This window comes from Sphaeramia orbicularis, chromosome 1, assembly GCF_902148855.1.
Source record: "Sphaeramia orbicularis chromosome 1, fSphaOr1.1, whole genome shotgun sequence".
Lineage (NCBI taxonomy): Eukaryota > Metazoa > Chordata > Actinopteri > Kurtiformes > Apogonidae > Sphaeramia > Sphaeramia orbicularis.
The window spans coordinates 37,773,762-37,793,928 of record NC_043957.1 but is presented as its reverse complement, the minus strand read 5'-3'; the positions used below and the strand labels follow the sequence as shown (position 1 = coordinate 37,793,928).

The window sequence follows — 20,167 nt, the reverse complement described above, 5'->3', positions numbered from 1 at the left end:
TATTCTAATGCTAGTAATTACTCACTTCATGGAGATAATATGCAAAAAAAAACCTTTTTGTCTAACAAATAACAATTGATTTACACTAAAACATGTCACTGCAGATCAGGTTTATCAAGAACAGCACAGTTACAGTCATGGTATGAATGTCAGGGTATGAGATGGTGCGTAAGTGTCCACTGTGTTGGCTGATATGAAACTAAAACAACAAAACCCATTAATATACAAGAGAACAGCTGGAGAAGAACTGTCCACTGTAGTGACTTACACATGAAAGGGTTAATGTACATTAAACAACACTTCCCCAGCCATGCAAGTGCAGTGGGTCAGTCAGTATAGAGTCGCCCACGTCTGGTCAAACTGTGTTCTTTGTCCTTGTCGCTGACTAGGCAGCACGACGGTCCTCAACACACAAAAACCATCAGACTAATCTGGATGTTCTATATCCAACCTGTTATGTGTTCTTTGTGCTCTTAAACTGAAGGGTCAAACAGGCTGTTCACTGATAAAAACATGGGCTCAGCATTACCGATGGCTGCCAATGTGATTTTTCTCCCTTGAATTGTGCGAGTTACAACGGTATCCCTACCCTTGCAACACTCAGAATTCAATATCCTGGACACGACCATATACAGTTGTGTTCAAAATAATAGCAGTGTTCTTCAAAACATGAGTAAAGCTCAAAATCCTTATAATATTTTTTATTTCCATTCATTGGGAACACTGCACATTATATTTTACATCAAAACATGAAGAAAAATGTATCAATATTTTAATTACTTTACAGAAAATGAAGGAAAAAATGATATTGGGCTGTTCAAAAAAAATAGCAGTGTGTGCATTTTTCATTACAAACTCTAATATTTACTCAATAAACTGAAAAAAAAAACGTAAAGATTTAGCATTCCTGTGAATCACTAAACTAATATTTAGTTGTATAACCTCTGTTTTTGAGAACTGCTTCACATCTGTGCTGCATGGAGTCGACCAACCTCTGGCACCTGTCAACAGGATATTCCAGCCCAGGATGATTTGACAGCCTCCCACAATTTCTCTGCATTTCTTGGTTTTGCGTCAGAAACAGCATTTTTGATGTCACTCCACAAGTTTTCTATTGAATTAAGGTCCGGGTCCACTCCATAACCTTAATTTTGTTGGGCTGGAACCAAGATGCTGCTCGCTTGCTGGTGTGTTTGGGGTTGTTGTCTTGCTGAAACACCCATTTCAAGGGCATTTCCTCTTCAGCATAAGGCAGCATGAACTCTTCAAGTATTTTGATATAAGCAAATTGATCCATTATCCCTGGTATGCGATAAATAGGCCCGACACCATAGTAAGAGAAACAGCCCCATATCATGATGCTTGCACCACCATGCTTCAGGGTAGGGCTGTGCAATTAATCGAAATTCAATTACGGTTTCAATTATTACACTCAACGATTACAAAAATTATGTAATCGAGAAAAAAACGATTATTAATTTTGAGTTGTTTTAATTCACGCACACGCAAGCTACCATGAGCTGCTCCGCCCCGCCCCCTTCTAAGCTCCAGCTGCCAGCTAGCCAGCAGGTCCACCCCACCAGGATAGTTGTACCTAGCGGTCTGGAAAAATGGCAGGAGAATAACAGCAGAAGCGCTTGGTAAACAAAAAAGGCAAGTCAAATACAACTGTATGGAATCACTTTGGGTTTGATGAAGAAGACGAAGAGCAAAAACACATCACGTGTAAAAAGTGTTTCGTAGTTGTGTCTACACCGACCGCTAACACAACAAAACTTTGTAACCATCTAAAGTTTAACCACCGCCACCTTTATGATATCTGATGAAAAACCAAAACACAAAACAAAACATCTCCGTCTACAACTTCATACACAATTCAGTCTTCAATCTCTGAATCTATTTACGCTGCAACTCATTACTCATCAACATCGAAGAGACAACAAAAGATGACAGAATCCATTGGCCATTACCTGGTTAAAGGTACGTGCTCCATTAACACCACTGACAACTGGGGCTTCAGACAAATAGTGAATACACTGGACAAACGCTATGTTTTGCCTTCAAAACATCATTTTACACAAGCTGCTACTACATTGAACATACTTGAATTTGTAACTTGCACTTTATGTGACTTTTTTTTTTTTTTTTTATTGCTACAGTTCTATGGCAAGTCTATAGCAGTTTAATTCCAGTGCACTATTTGTTTACAAAAGGAAACATACTTGAATTTACAGTATACTTATTTGCATTCAAAGATTTTTTTTGTTCCGTACAAAAGTGAACATACTTTGTTTTAGTGTTTAAAAGCTTTATTTATGTTTAAAGAGTATATTTTACATTGTTTTGCAAGAAAAAAATAAACAACTTTAAGGTCAACAAATAATTGTTTTTAATAATCGTGATTTCAATTATTACTAAAATAATTGTGATTATTGTTTTTTTCTATATTCGAGCTGCCGTACTTCACGGTCTTCAGAGTGTACTGTGGCTTGAATTCAGTGTTTGGGGGTCATCTGGCAAACTGTCTGCGGCCCTTGGACCCAAAAAGAACAATCTTACTTTCAACAGTCCACAAAATGTTTCTCCAATTCTCTTTAGACCAGTCGATATGTTCTTTGGCAAACTGTGTCCTCTTCAGCACATGTCTTTTTCTGAATAGTGGGGCTTTGCAGGGGCTTCTTGCTTGCCTCACACAAGCGTCTTCTAATTGTCACAGCACTCACAGGTAACTTCAGAGCGTCTCTGATCTCCCTGGAGCTGATCACTGGCTGAGTCTTTTCCATTCTGGCTATTGTTTGACCCATTCGAATGGTAGTCTTCTGTTTTCTTCCACGTCTCTGGTTTGGCTTTCCATTTTAAAGCATTGGAGGTCATTTTAGCTGAGCAGCCTGTCATTTTCTGCACTTCTTTTTATGTTTTCCCATCTCCAATCAACGTTTTAATTAAAGCATGCTGTTCTTCTGAACAATGTCTGGCACGGCCCATCTTTCTCAGGTTTTCAGAGAGAATTGCATGTACAACATGTGCTGGCTTCATCCTTAAATGAGAGCCACCTGAATGACACCTGTTTCTTCACATAATGAATGACCTCACTGATTGAACTCCACACTGCTATTATTTTGAACACGCCACTTTCACTTAATTATTCAATTACACAGACTCAGGAGCATGCATATCATGAATGTTGGGTCTGTTGGTTTCTCTGACTCTACTACACCTACTGGTAAATTATTTGCCACGTAATAATATGATTTATACCAAAAACAGTGACTGATCTGGTGAGTCATGTTGGACTGCTATTATTTTGAACACAACTGTAGTCCAGTTCTCGGCATGGAGGGGTTTGTCTGCCTTGAGCTTTTCTTTAGTGTAAACACTGGGTTTTTCCACCCACATATAAACACATGTCCATCCACTGTGGAGCCCACAGTGAGTCTGGATCAGGAAGCCTCCTCAACCCACTGCTAATGGTCAACTTATCTTTCCACCTTGCCTGTTGTTGATAGACCATTAAAATGATCGGAGAAGGCCTCTGTATCTTCCTTTGCTCTTTTTCTGTCATGATTTTCACGTTCCTGACACCGGCTTCCATGTACTGTTCATACCACAACTGTGACTTTCTGCCACCAGTTAGGCCCCGCCCACAAAACACATCATCACTGTTTACCAACATCTAAATGGTCTACTGGCATTGCTTCCACCTCACAGCCAGGAAAAAAGGTCTGAAGTTGATCTGTAAGTATCTATGACGAATATGGTGTCCTTGCCCTTTACATAGCCTGAACAGTCTCAGCTAACATGCATTAATTGAATTCAGACTGAAATAAAAAATAAAAGTCAACCTTATACCATTATCAACAGTAATCATGCAATCACACCATCTAATTAAATTCTCTATGTGGCTTTCAACCTGCCTTAACCTAATGTGTCTTTCATAGAAGTGCCAGTAATGCTATGATAAATACTGATGCATGTGGGTGTCACTAATTAATTTAACAAAGTGCTGGCTTACATTGCTGTATAAAAGTATTTTCTTATCTAGTGGCAAAAATATAAATGCATATAAAAAATACATGGTGGTATCAGCCATTCTGTCATATTTCTGAAATTGCCTCAAGGCATTTAAGACAGCAATGTCATGGCAACTCCCAAAGGCAGAAAATCTCCATTGTGGGAAATACAGAAAAGGCACCCAAGGACTCCCATGACACTGACCATGACCAAAAAGCATATATTGATCTAAAATGTTTAATGACGTCTAAACCACTTATCCTTTCAATGCACTGACATAATTCAGGTAAAACGTAGTTTCTCAGTTTTTCATCATCATAAAAAATTACCCATTTGGATGTTAAGAAGCTCCGTACTGAGGGAAGAAACACCTTCAGACAGATGTTTAATGTTAATAACGTTAATAATCTATTTTGTTGAAACACTTTTCTCTGTTTTGATATAATACCCTTTGATTACTCTTGGGTTTAATGAAACATAATTAGGAAAATAAAGATAAGAATATACCTTTTTTCCACTGGAAAAAGTTAAATTTACATGGCATGTTACAATAAATGGTGCTAAGATATGGTTAAATATTTGGAAGCGACCCCATAAATAGTTCTAGGTCTTAAAGGGTTAAAGAAGCTATATGTAGTATTTCTACCTTCAAATATGAAAAAAAATACATCTAAAGTTATCATCAGCATGTTTAGAATAAAGAGCTCTGAAGTTATGTTAAAGATGCGAAACATTTATATTTGTAAAGATATGACCATGAGTTGGCGGATTTATGTGGCCACTAGAGGGAGTAGAGAGTCACTCTGCAACACAAATAAATTCAACAAGACACTCCCTAAGACAATACTTTTCCAAATGAAAATATGAAATGTACAATGTTTATTAAGTTTATGAAGTAAAGTTTTTGTTTTTTTTTTTAACAACAAACAGATATTTGGTAACAAAGATGGATAGCCTATTTTAACAGTATCAGTGGTAGCAATGAGCCCGTTTTATATGTAACATATTCTCAGAACAATAGTGCAAACCGTACAAATTGTGCAAAAAGAGAAACATTGCATGTTTTTCTTTTTGTACAAGTAAAATGATTTCTTTCTGTTCCCAAACCTACAGTCTTTGACTATTCAAGTGAGAATTCACCATGGCAGTGGATTTGTCTTTAGAAAACCCCTAAAATGAGTTCTGGGTGCTCTGACATTAAAGCATTAGTTTTGAATGCTACATGTTTTGACCTGAAGAAATGCAAAAAATCAAAAAGGAGTTGTCGGAAATTTTTACCAAGAACACAAGATATCGTCATGTGTCCTTTACTACCTTTACAGAGCTCACGAGTATCATGAACAAGGTTCCATTCAAGTTGGGTCACATATATAGGACAAACTCATGTAAAACCAATCCATATTAGTAAATATACAAATTACTGAACCAATCACCAGTTCACTGTTGGCCTTCAGCCAATCATGTTAAGGCTTCTGCCTTAAAACTAAATAAGAACACATAACAGGTGACTCTTTTCCCAGCAGCGTTCGTACACATTTTCCAAGGACAAATTCAAGCATTTTCCAAGGACTTTTAAGTGTCATTATCAAATTCTTCCAGCACAGCACCTTATCACTGGGATAAAATACATATCTACAGGAGTACATACAGTATACTCATGATTTTTTTTTTCACTTTTTATCACAATGATGTACATTGTATTATGCTATAAACATCTAAATTATGTTTCATAATAGCAGCATGTTTAGAAATTGAAGGAGAACACAACATTGGTGTTCACTTGGTGTTCTTCAGACAGACTGGCACCAAGCCAAAGATTATGGGCCTTTTCAGACTGGGTATCCAGATCCGTGCCATACCTGGATACACTTACACCTTTCCTGCAGATGTTACGATCACAAGCACATACTGCGGCCCATGCCCAAGAACGAGTAGGTGTTACAGTAGGTGGTGGTGTGGAGAGAATTCTGTAGCTGTTTAACAAACAGAAGTGACAAACCCTTACATCATCACCCGTGTTTGAGGCAAAGAGAAGAAGAGCCACCTTTGTTGTCCCTGATATATCACAGTGGTTCGGTCAATAAGGCGAACCTGTGCTGCGTGGATCCGAGCCATTTTCAGGAGACAACAGGAGCACCGCCTATAGTCTCATGGTGATTAGGTCACTTCCTGTCTCGGGTACAAATTGCTTTCACATGGCAACGTTTCGTTCTGAAATCCATGCAGTCTGTACCCAGGACTACCTTCTCAGCTGGACTTGGGTATGGTACTCACACATAGAATGTTTGCATTCACATTGATAAATTTAAATGGACTTTAGGGTCGAATGTACTCAGATACACACTCGGATACCAAGTGTCAAAACGCCCTAAGATAAAAATGAACCTAGAGTCTACCTGAAAGCACCTACTAATTTTCTTCTTTGACATAAAGTTTTATTTTTCAAAATGAATCACCTCTCTGTAAAAAGTTTTGGTTATAACTGCAAGCACTTTCAAGCATTTAAAGGGGTCGTATTTTGCTAAACCCATTTTTATTAGTCTTGGGTACATTTATTGGTTTGAATTTGAACACTCCAGGTGCTGCAATGCTATCTTTGTATTAATTCTGGCAAAAATTGAGTGGATTTCTACAACCCATTCCTGCTTAATTTGTTATGTTTTATAAGTAGTTACGTCACGACATTTGCACATATAAGGTCAAGACTTCCAATGAACATTTCTCCAAGTACGACATAATTGTTTTTCAGCAGCAGTGGTTGTAGTAAAAACTGAAAATACATCTAAACTTTGAGCCAATTACCTAAAACGTTCAGTTGTTGGTTGTATTAATGAACACAAGTGGCTAGAAAACATGGTCAATGACCTGGAGGGGGTGGGGTGTGAAGTGGCTCATTTGTATTTAAAGGGCCAGCGCTTAAAATGACCTTCAGAAATAAGATTTGAAGATGGACCTGTGGAGTTTAATTAATGAAGAATTCAGATCCAAGTATAGCATTTACAGTTTATGTAGACCATAGGGAAATGTTTTCAAATGCATAATTCAATTAAAAAAAAATCACTCCTTTAAACTAAAATTCAATCATTTTTCAGACCTTGAAAAAACTACATTGAAATTGAAGCATTTTCAAGGATTTCAAGCACCAGTACAAACCCTGCGCCAGGCAAACAGAACCTTTTATTAGCTCGGGGTACATTTTGTTGCAATCAGCATCTCTTTCTTCTGTCAGGAGCAATGTCATACACCCCTCCCAGAAGTATTGACAATCACTGCCCCACAGTTTGAGAAATGTTGCATGATTACAACGGTTGCACATTTTTCTAGTCTCACCTCTCAGGGAGCTACTGGCCGACCACGGGGGGATTGTGTTGCGTCGTTGGTAGAAAAGGATGTAGGCTCCTCTGGTACACACTTCTTCCTCTGGCACCAGATCGACACTGCTGTCATCGTAGCTATACCACTGGGCATCCACCGAGTTCCTACAATAGGCTGGATTAGAAAACATGCACAAAATCAAAACCTAAAGACGTAACATCTAAGCCACGCAAATACAGAAAATGCACCAGGCACTCGCTACAAATTCGACCCCGATGTCAAGCGATATTAGAAGCTCACTCACTTAAACATATATACTATATATATATTTTTAAAGTAAACATCAAATTACTAAACTGTACCGTTCCCTCCTCCACCTGTCATGGTTACAGCCTCCTGTCCTCCCACTTTATCCTCTGTTGTCTCCGGTGCTCCTACATGTAGACTCAGGATCGACAGGTTTCACAAGCCGTTCCTTCCAATTTCCAACACTTGGTTGGTTCGATTAGCAATTACCAACGCATCACACAAGTAAGCACTGGACTAAATGTGACTAAACTAGAGTGTTCTGAGTCTAGGAGGCCATTAAAGGTCCTTTTAAGAAACGCATTTCAAAGTGGAGAGAATCTGTGTACTTTGACAGGTATTGAAACTATTTTTCCACAGTAGACACTACAAACAAATTGCTCACCAGCTGGTATGGAGGTTACTTGTAAATGTTCAAATATTCAGTGTAATCACAGTGTTTGTTGAAGAAAAGACGTGTGTGTATATGATTTTACTACCTAATTTCCATCTGCTACCATTTGGCACATTAACATAACATGTAAATTCATAATTACAACATAATATTCACACATAGTACACAACCATGCAACAATCTTCTCCCACACACAAAACATATCTTCCTCCATTTACTCATCAGCTTTACATGACAAATTCTGATACAGATTTAGAGTACTACAAAATGAAATTACTGTCTCCATGTCACATGAATGTTTGCATCTTTTAGCATCAAGTTTTCTTTGTCGCTTGGTGGCTTCTAACAGTTTCTGATAGGACTGCCGCTATTGATTCGTTCTGAAGTCAAGTATTCTACCAGAAATTTCAGCAATTATTCGTGTAATCAGATTTTTTTTTAAATTTTTTGCATTTGTAAACAACAATACTATTGCGTGTGTGCATGTATGTGGTGTGTACAGGGTGGGGAAGCAAAATTTACAATGAACATTTAGTTGTTTTTTCTCAGCAGGCACTATGTCAATTGTTTTGAAACCAAACATATATTGATGTCATAATCATACCTAACACTATTATTCATACCTTTTCAGAAACTTTTGCCCATATGAGTAATCAGGAAAGCAAACGTCAAAGAGTGTGTGATTTGCTGAATGCACTCGTCACAGCAAAGGAGATTTCAAAAATAGTTGGAGTGTCCATAAAGACTGTTTATAATGTAAAGAAGAGAATGACTATGAGCAAAACTATTAGGAGAAAGTCTGGAAGATACTATTAAAGAAGAATGGGAGAAGTTGTCACCCCAATATTTGAGGAACACTTGCGCAAGTTTCAGGAAGCGTGTGAAGGCAGTTATTGAGAAAGAAGGAGGACCCATAGAATAAAAACATTTTCTATTATGTCAATTTTCTTGTGGCAAATAAATTCTCATGACTTTCAATAAACTAACTGGTCATACACTGTCTTTCAATCCCTGCCTCAAAATATTGTAAATTTTGCTTCCCCACCCTGTACATTACATGACTTTGTGCCCTAATGCGTAAAATGCCTATGAAGCCTTCAAAGTGCACTGTTGTTCATGTGTAGATTTTTTTTTTTTTAACCAAAGATTAAAATCCCTCTGCTGTTTTATTATTGTGAAATACACATCGTACAAACCTGCAGAGAGCCCCATACACACAAGTAATACACAGCACTGAGGTACAAGAACGGGGGTCATTTACCAGCACCAGAAAGACACATGAACATAAGCAAAACGTGAATGTGTTTACAAAGGTTGATCTGAAGAGGGGCAGTTCAGAGGAAATGGTCATTTCTGACTTTGCATCACTACCAGATACGATGGAGCAAGATTTCAGCACGGAGGAGGTTCATATGGGGGTAGATCTCTAGGAGCGGGGAGATGCCGTGTGCACCCTCCAGTATGGTGACCGCAGGACCCACCTTATATACTGTGGCCTGGATCAGGAGCCTGGAGGATGTTTTCAACTTCTGTCTCACTGACGACATTGTCCAGATGACTGTGGACTAGACTAACCTCTGGGGACCGGTTTACCGCCCCTGCAACCCGCAGCATGTGGGACAAACAGATGGGCTGGTCTGTGTTTCGCTCCAACCATGCCCTAAAACAGGGGTGTCAAACTCATTTTAGTTCAGGGGCCACATTCAGCTAAATTTGATCTGCAGTGGCCTGGACCAGTAAAATAATAACATAATGATATATAAATAATGTCAACTTCAAACTTTTCTCAAACTTTCTACAAACCATCTCTTCAAAAGACGTGAATCACATGAACAAACTGAAAAAAGTCAGTGTAATTACCTCCGCCAAGGAGGTTATGTTTTTGCCAGGGTTTGTTTGTTTGTCTGTTTGTTTGTTTGTCTGTCCGTTAGTGTGCAACATAACTCAAAAAGTTATGGACAGATTTTGATGAAATTTTCAGAGTTTGTTGGAAATGGGATAAGGAAGAAATGATTAAATTTTGGTGGTGATCGGAGGTGGGGGGGCCCACGGGGGGGGGCGCAGACCAGAAAATTTCATCAAAATCTGTCCATAACTTTTTGGGTTATGTTGCACACTAACGGACAGACCAACAGACAGACAGACAGACAAACAAACCCTGGCAAAAACATAACCTCCTTGGCGTGGGGGGGCCCACGGGGGGGGCCACTGATCAGCCTTGGCGGAGGTCTGCGCTCTCCGAGTGCTTCTAGTTTTAACAATATTCTGCCTCAGTTTATCATTTACACATGTACATTATAACTTACAGATCACAGTGGATCTACAAACACACAAAACATTTAGTAACAGGCAGAATCGTGTTAAAGTTGTATTTACTTCTCTTAAGACATTTCAGGTTGTTCATATTTTTTCAGGTTATTCAAATTTTTTGCGAAGTTATACTTTATTTTAGTGTAAATACATGAAAGTATTTATGTTTACAAAGAGAAAAATTTGGAGTTGTCATTATTTCTATGTTATTACCTCTCCCAAGGAGGTTATGTTTTTGCCAGGGTTTGTTTGTTTGTTTGTTTGTTTGTTTGTCTGTCCGTTAGTGTGCAACATAACTCAAAAGGTTATGGACAGATTTTGATGAAATTCTCAGGTTTTGTTGGAAATGGGATAAGGAAGAAATGATTAAATTTTGGTGGTGATCGGGGGTGGGGGGGCCCACGGGGGGGGGGGGGGGGGGGGGGGGGGGGGGGGCGCAGACCAGAAAATTTCATCAAAATCTGTCCATAACTTTTTGAGTTATGTTGCACACTAACGGACAGACAAACAGACAGACAGACAGACAAACAAACAAACCAACCCTGGCAAAAACATAACCTCCTTGGCGTGGGGGGGCCCACGGGGGGGGGGGCACTGATCAGCCTTGGCGGAGGTCTGCGCTCTCCGAGTGCTTCTAGTTATGATAGTATTTTACTGCTCCTGCCCACTTGGGATTGCATTGGTCTGAATGTGGAACCTGAAATAAAAAGATTGTTCATATCTTAGTGTAATTTTTGCATTTCACAGATTCATCCCAAGGGCCGGACTGGACCCTTTGGCGAGCCGGATTTCGCCCCTGGGCCGCATGTTTGACACCTATGCCCTAAAATGTTTCTAACCCATCAACGCCACAATCTGTTACGATGATCGGCTATCCTAGCAGCGGCATCACAGCGTGGACAAGCCGGCAGCCTTTGGACAGGCGTGGACAGGGTGACTGCCCCGATATTCAACCTCAGCAGTAACACCTGTGTGCCGAAGCGAAGGAGGAACATGCCCGTCCCAGCACCAAGTACTGCGACCTGGCAGTGAACAGTGGTCCAAGCCGGAGCTGCTTAACGAAATTAATATTTAAACAAATACTTGAGGCAAAAAAAAATGATTCAAGGATTTTTTTGTACTGAATTACTCGAGTACTCGTTGCAACCCTAGTTTCTAATGACCCCTGAAGACAAGGCAGTGTGAAAATAGTAGTGCTCTAGGGACTCTATCCAAGGAGCCAACCCTGAAGCTCTGTCATCTGTTTGGAGAAAAAGTGACAGTTATGATTCACTTTTAGAACCATCTCATAAAACTGTCATTCTCTACAATTTTCTGTCAAAGAAATGTGTCACCAAGGGCTAAGCTTCGGTGATGTGTTTTAAATCATTTTCAGTTTGACTGGAACTCACAGCAAAGTTGGGTAAGTACAGTCGTGTTCCTTGTACACAGACATCACCATTTTGTAGAAGGAAGTGTTTTATGGTATGAGACTTATCCAGATGATTTGTTGACAGTAACAAAAGAAATCACTGGACTTGTGTATATATGTTTTTGCAAAAGTGCAAAACTATGATCCAAAATAATGGATTTTCAGCTTTTACTTATAATTATTATTCCTTTTTTTTTTTTTTCTTTAACCATTTGGCCTTTTTTATAGGCCTCTAATAAAACGTTACATCTACTTTCTTCAATATTTAGTGTCAGACATGAGAATTTAAGGTGGATTTTAATCTTTCTCAATACAGTACTGTGCAAAAGTCTTAGGCCATGTTTAGTTTGTTGTTTTTGCAGGGTTGAAATGAGCATTTATATTTATTTCACATTCTCTTTTCTACAGGTACAACAAGAACATACAGGGAACATGTGCACAAACTTAAAAGACCCTTAAAAAAAAAGAAGAAGAACCAAATGAGTTATAAAGGTTAATGTCACTACTTAGTGCAGTGGTTTCCAACCTTTTTTGGCTCATGACCCCATTTTAACATCACAAATTTCTGGCAACCCCAGACATTCAAAACGGAGACATGTTTTTGCTAAAATTAATTTGTTTTTGATCATGTAGTAGTTTGCTATACTATGTTGCAAATAAATGTTAATTTTAGACTATATTTAGTCTATATAATGTATATTATTATGGACAGAGGCAGAAAAGCCAGGTGTAGATTACTGCACAAAGTAAGAATTTCATTTTCCTTGGTCAGGATATGTACAGGGTGGGGAAGCAAAATTTGCAATATTTTGAGGCAGGGATTGAAAGACAGTGTATGACCAATTAGTTTATTGAAAGTCATGAGAATTTATTTGCCACAAGAAAATTGACATAATAGAAAATGTTTTTATTCTATGTGTCCTCCTTCTTTCTCAATAACTGCCTTCACACGCTTCCTGAAACTTGCGCCAGTGTTCCTCAAATATTCAGGTGACAACTTCTCCCATTCTTCTTTAATTGTATCTTCCAGACTTTCTCGTAATAGTTTTGCTCATAGTCATTCTCTTCTTTCCATTATAAACAGTCTTTATGGACACTCCAACTATTTTTGAAATCTCCTTTGGTGTGACGAGTGCATTCAGCAAATCACACACTCTTTGACGTTTGCTTTCCTGATTACTCATATGGGCAAAAGTTTCTGAAAAGGTATGGATAATAGTGTTAGGTATGATTATGACATCAATATATGTTTGGTTTCAAAACAATTGACGTAGTGCCTGCTGAGAAAAAACAACTAAATGTTCATTGTAAATTTCGCTTCCCCACCCTGTACAGTCAGTCCAGCTTGGATTTACAAGGCTGACAATTAATACTGAACAAACAATAACTCAAACTATGAATTATGAAAGAGCTGCAGCGTCTGAAACCGACCACAATGAACATCTGAAAGATAAACAGTACCACAGTGCTTCAGTTTCAGCTTCAGAGTCTGTCATGTCTTTTATGTATTGGGATTGTCTCTGTAAACTCACTATATATTTTTTATTACTACTTTTGTTTTTTTTTAATCAATTACTAGAAATTTCAGGCGACTCCATTTCAATTCCAGGTGACCCCACGAGGGGTCCCGACCCCAAGGTTGAAAAACACTGACTTAAGTGTGACCCCTGATCCCATAACAAGAAGCAGCACAAATGATTAAACACATCTGACATGTCGAATGAAACCTGGCATAAAACATCAGAAAATTAATGCAATAAATGTCACATTGTCTGAAAAAAGGACATGTAAAAGACATGGTAAGTGCAATGGGAGCTTACACTAAATACTACACCTTTTTGATCATAGATGCAGTTTTTTTATTGTAATCGTTTTGTCACCTGTCTGTCCATCCGTCCATTCAACAAAATAATTGAATGATCTGAAGTATGCATTGACATATCTGCACCAAATTTATACTGTGGATGCATCTTGGCATAGAGCAGAAGTCCATCGAAAATAGGTGACCTTGACCTACTTTTTCAAGGTCAAATGGTGACATGTCTTTTCAATGATGTAATCGCATTATCTGAAGAATGCATTGAGATTTCCACACCAAATTTACACAAAGACAATCTAATGTAAATTATAGGGCACTAACTTTCAACAGAATCTTACACTACATCTAACCGAGGGGTATTAAAAGTGCGCAGCATGTTACGTTTTTCCCTGATACTTTTGTTCTTATTGCTGTATGTAGTTCACATATATCCAGATTGGATCTTAATACAGAAACTGAGAAATGTGGTTAGTATAATTTTACTAAACCAACAAACTTCATGTCGGCCAAGGGCATTTGCACAGAATTGTATGGCAGTCATTTAATACTGTGTCAACGATTCTGCATCAATGCACAGAAAGAAAAGATTGCAGATGTACAAACTGAATAGCAGTGCTCAAAACACTCTTCACAGACTTCTGACTAGGACAATACTGACTTGATCACAATGACGACAGTTATGTGTAACTGTTTGAGTTCTGACTGTTCAACTATGTCAAATATCAGTCCAGTGACACTACTCAAACCACCAAACCTCAACTGAACACACTTGACAATGAGGATTCTGAGGCTCTTAGTTCAAAGACTGTAATTGAGATCAATAAAACATTACAGCTTGCTTTATGTTAGAGAACTTAGAACTGGGAAGTATTTCAGCACCCAGTTGCCTTTTCAATGTTATGAATGCCTTCCTTAAATACTAGGCCTGTAACGGTACACAAAATTTTCGGTTCGGTATGTTTTCGGTTTTCAAAGCCACAGTTTGTTTTTTTTCAGTTCGGTACAGGAAGAAAGAAAACCCCTCAAAATGTCTATTAATGCATTTATGAATTTTTTTTTTACATTTTTCCCCCAGTTTTTGGAGACAATAGAATATAGAAAAACAGGAATAATATAATTCTGCTGCTACAAATCAAATAGAAAATAAAATAAATTATTAATATTACTAAATGTATTTTAAACATTAGTATTGCACTTTTCTCTGAAAGGTAGTTTCGAACAAACAAGAAAAATCTAATCACAGTTCTGTCAGTTCACATTCTGCATAAAAATACCAAAAAAAATCCACATGAAGTGCAACATTAACAAGAGGACAAACTGGTATTCTGTTTACACAAACTGAAGAGAAACTTTGACGACACAATGAACCAAATTATTTATTTTAGGACAGAGAATAAACTGTTTAGGACACTGTGTGTATTTGTGTGTGCCTCTGTGCATGGGGGATTTTTTTTTTGTTGGAGTCGGGGGGTAGGGGGGGAGCGCAGTCATATACCTGGGGGTGCGGTCCATAACTAACGTAACGAACACTGTCATGAAACGAAAGTGAAACTTTACATACTTTCAACGTTCTATTTACTCTATTATACTCTATTATACAGTGTGCGTAATAGACAGACAGACAGACAGACAGACAGACAGACAGAGCTAGTGTGAGTGTTTTAGAACTACCGTAGTTCATAGAGGCCAAACAACGTCTGTCTTATTAACGTCTCTTTCCTCGTTGTTGTCTTTCACCTGAACCTGAACTGATCCAAACTGGACTGTACTGATGGTGGAGGGTCTTCAGTCTCTTCCTTCCAGATTCACATCATATTTGTTGGGGTTTTTTTACGTTATAACAGCTGCTATTTCATATTTCGGGTCAATGTGTGCTCCTTCAATATGTCTGTGTGAAACTTGCGCGGATTTAAAGTTCCGCATCGAATGACGTCTTTCATTCCTTTTTCTTTTTCTCATAATACTGTGCCGTTTCAGTACAGCTGTGTACCGAACTGAACAGGTGCGTACCGAAACAGTTCGGTTCAGTACGTGTACCGTTACAGGCCTATTAAATACTACTATATAATCACATCAATCAGAAGTAACTTCAGTGGCATGTGAGCAGTGGATCAATTCAGACTTTTGGGTGTCCAATCCTGGTCCTTGAGAGCCGGTATCCTGCATGTTTTCGATATTTCCCTGTTCCATCACACCTGACGGTCATTATCAGGCTTCTGCAGAGCTTGATGATAGGCTTATCATTTGAATCAGGTGTGTTGGAAGAGGGATACATCTAAAACATGCAGGATACTGGTCCTCGAGGACCAGGATTGGACACCCCTGACATACATTTTTAGATATCCAACACAGGTGACCAGCAGTGTGTCTGCTCAGGCATGTTGGCAAAAAAACCTTCTTGAGAGTTAGATCAAAAAAACACAAGCCTGGAGTGCTGCGTGGGTATCATTGGTCTTCTTTCCTAGCTTCTAGTGCTCATCAGCGTTGGGATCCAAATACTAGTTGTTTGTAAAAACTGAGGCACTCAGAGTAGGGCTGAAATTAAAAAGCCTTTATTAAAGCATGGTCAAACAAATAAAAACTGAGCCGACGCGTTGTAGCCTATGGGCCTTCATCAGGGCTGATATATTTATATCAGCAAACAAACAAAAAAAACCCCTTCTGTTTCAAATGACCACTTCTAATATTCTCATCTCACAACCCCCAATGCATAAAAACAAGGGCATTTACAGCTATAATTCACTGTGCAGACCACAGTCAGCTTCTCAGATGAAGCCTTTTCTTATTTGTTGCTTCTTGAATGAGGTGACACTGAATCAATCAATACTCTTGAACTCTCAATGTAACAACTTTGACCATGGTGCTTGTTTTCTTTGCTCTCTTGCATCAAATACACTTTAGTGATGACTGAATCTTCAAGTATTTCAATCATGTTTAATCCTCATGGAGGAAAATGGTGGAGCACTAAACACAAGAAGCATTCCCATAAGCTTCTACAGACTGTGAGATTTCAGCAATAGAATGTGGCATCTACCTCTCACTTACGTGTGAACAACAACAAAAAAATCCAAAGTCGAGAAGGATAAAGACAATGGACCTGGCCAATTTAGGATGTAAAGCTTATCAAAGAAAGCTTGAGTTTAGTATATGTAGTTATATAAAGGTACATGTCACATGTGTTATTTCATGCTGAATTCCTGTTATGTAAACGTGGGTTAAAATAGTAGTTCATCATACAGTGGAATTTCTGATGGTGTGAGGCTGCTTGGGAATATCTGCCCTAATACACCTTTTCAGAGTTTTCATACATCTTTAAAATACTTTAAAAACATGTGTGCTGCATAAATATTTCAACTGAGTAGGCAGCAGGCCTTCAGTCTGTCCCACAATGCATAAATATTCAGACTGCTCAGATAATAAGGACAAATGTGTCCAAGAAAACCTCCTGGCATATCACATTCAGATGCATCCTTAGAGCCTCCTGACTGTTGACACTTTGAATAAAAGCTCTCCATTGGTGACTGAAAATGCTCAGAACAGATGTTAATTTTACATCTGAACAGAAAAAACAATGTTGTGTACTGTAGCCCATCAAAAGTAAAGAAAAGAAACAGAAAAAGAACAGAAATGTCATTAAATGTATCTGTAGGGATCAGTCAAATTAACCAATGAGTTAAAACATTTTAAATTTTCCATGGTAAGCTCTGGTTAAACTGATTGGTTTTATGCATGTTGATGGCAACGATGGATCAAATCCATGTATAGGACCCCCAGGACAAGGGCCAGGACCAGGGTCAGAACTGGGACCAAGGCCAGCCCTCACACCGCAGAAGCATTAACTAACATAGTAATTGGATAAAACACTTAAATCTGTCACCTCACATTATTAGCTGTCTTCAAATACTCATTGTATTTTTACTTTATTTGTTTTATATCAAAAAAATAAGAAGAAACATATAATTCTTAACTGGGGGCGGCTGTGTCTCACTTGGTAGAGGTGGTCATCCAATGACCTAAGGGTTGGCAGTTCGAATCCTGCCTCTGACTGGCCAAATGTTGACGTGTCCTTGGGCAAGACACTGATCCCTAAATTGCTCCCAGTAGGGCCTGACAGTGCCTTGCATGACGGCAGCTGCCTACAGGTGTATGAGTGTTTGTGAATAGGTGAATGTGAGGCTTTGTAAAACCCTTTGGGCACCATAAAAGTGTGGAAAAGTGCTACATAAGCACCAACCATTTAGCTGAATGATTAGTTATTTTACAATCTTCCATCATTTGACCGGTAGCGACACCAACAGACTTGATAATATCATCAAGAAGGCTGGCTCTGTAATTGGTCTGAGGCTGGGTGATTTTGAGTCCGAGGGGGGGGACATAAAAAAAACTGATCTCCATCATGGACAATGATGAGCAGCACCCTCTCTACCACACACTGGACAGACAGCGGAGCACCTTCTCAAAAAGACTGCAGCAGCTCTGCTGTTGAACGGACAGGTACAGGAAATCCTTCCTGCCTCATTCCATCTCAGTCTATAATAACTCACCTCTGTCTGAGGTCTCTGGTCATACATCCATTTGCTCTTAAATGTAATTTTGAACCTTCCCATTTGGAATATTTCAACTCGTTTTTTTCCCTCACAGTTCTATTTCAGCACATTACAGTTATTATCAAGATTCTATTCAGATTTTTTTATACTTCTAATTTATAGTGTACAGTGTATAGTGTTTGCTATCTATCTATCTATCTATCTATCTATCTATCTATCTATCTATCTATCTATCTATCTATCTATCTATCTATCTATCTATCTATCTATCTATCTATCTATCTATCTATCTATCTATCTATCTATCTATCTATCTATCTATCCATCCATCCATCCATCCATCCATCCATCCATCCATCCATCCATCCATCCATCCATCCATCCATCCATCCATCCATCACAAAATAATAATATAATAATATCCAGTTTCATACCAGTGTAATGTCCTCCGTGCATTCCTCCATGATGGTTACACACAGCGTAGAGGTCGTACAAATAGTCATGAGGAAGGGTGAAGTCAGCGGGTTGGTGATGTTGGCCTGAGGGCTGCTTCCAGGAGGGGGGCCAGGCCCCCAGGTTCAGGTTCCTCATGCTCTGACTCCTTTTGACTACATGGGGGGCCATGTCCAATCCAGTCAGGGGGAAACGCACCAGGGTCGACAGCTTGTTTCTCCGTTCACCCACCTGTGTGAGCAGTGCACATTCATACAGGTATAGACAGTATTTGAATAGTGTTACATCCCCAAATTATTATCTGTGTAATATTGAATCAATCAATGAAATTTTATTTATATAGAGTGACATCATAACAAAAGTTATCTCATGGCACGTCACATTTAGAGCAGGTCTAAACCAGGCTCTTCTCAGGCCATGCACTGTATACATGTACACCTCCGTTACCAATAATCAGTCCCTCCAGGATTTCGCAGGACTTTTTTTTTTTTTATTATTGTGGCCTAAAATACCTGATGTTGTGGCAGTTTTTGCAAAAAATTGCAGTGAAAGTTGCTATGATTTGAGGCTTCTTTTATTAAAGTCACAGGAACATAAGCATTAGCAAATTACCTAGAACAGTCTTTTTGAATTTTTAGCCTTAAAAAGCACCAAGAAGCAATGATTTTAAACAAAACAGGCTTTTTTTCATTCATTCATTTGTTTCGAGCAACCAATGAGAGTGTAGCATCACAGAACACCAGCCAATGAGAGCATAGCATCACAGAATGCCAGCCAATCAGAGCAGAGCATCACAGAACATCAGCCAATGAGAGTGGAGTGTCACAACGTCAGCCAATGAGAGCAGAGCATCACAGAACATCAGCCAATGAGAGTGGAGTGTCACAGAACATCAGCCAATGAGAGTGGACTGTCACAGAACGTCAGCCAATGAGAGCACAGCGTCACAGAATATTAACCAATGGGAGTGGAGCATTACAGAACACCAGCCAATGAGAGCGCAGCATCACAGAACATCAACCAGTCAGACCGCAGCATCACAGAATGTCAGCCAATGAGAGTGGAGTGTCACAGAACGCCAGCCAATGAGAGTGTTATGAAACGTCAGCCAATGAGAGTGCAGCGTCTCAGAACGCCAGCCAGTGAGAGCGGAGCATCACGGAACGTCAGCCAATGAGAGTGCACTGTCATAGAACATCAGCCAATAAGAGCAGAGCATCACAGAACGTCAGCCAATGAGAGCGCAGCGTCACAGAACACCAGCCAATCAAAGCGCAGCGTCACAGAATGTCAGCCAATGAGAGTACAGCGTCACACAACATCAGCCAATGAGAATGCAGCGTCACGGAACGCCAGCCAATGAGAAGCAGCGTCACAGAACACCAGCCAATCAGAGCAGAGCGTCACAGAACGTCAGCCAATGAGAGCGCAGCATCACAGAATGTCAGCCAATGAGAGTGGAGTGTCGCAGAACGTCAGCCAATGAGAACACAGTGTCACAGAACGCCACCCAATCAGAGCAGCAGAGTGTCACCGAACATCAGCCAATGAGAGCGTAGCGTCACAGAACGTCAGCCAATGAGAGCGCAGCGTCACGGAAC

General features: G+C 39.3%; 1 protein-coding gene across 1 annotated transcript in view; it reads right to left on the bottom strand.

Annotated features, from left to right (window-relative positions):
• usp43a (ubiquitin specific peptidase 43a) overlaps positions 1-20,167 on the bottom strand; it is a 211,892-nt gene that overhangs the window by 8,776 nt on the left and 182,949 nt on the right. Inside the window, exons 13-14 of the mRNA XM_030137013.1 lie at positions 18,548-18,797; positions 7,342-7,500 (exon numbers count right to left, since the gene is read on the bottom strand). Of these exons, the coding sequence (XP_029992873.1) occupies positions 7,342-7,500; positions 18,548-18,797 (409 nt within the window). The remainder of the gene's footprint in view (positions 1-7,341; positions 7,501-18,547; positions 18,798-20,167) is intronic.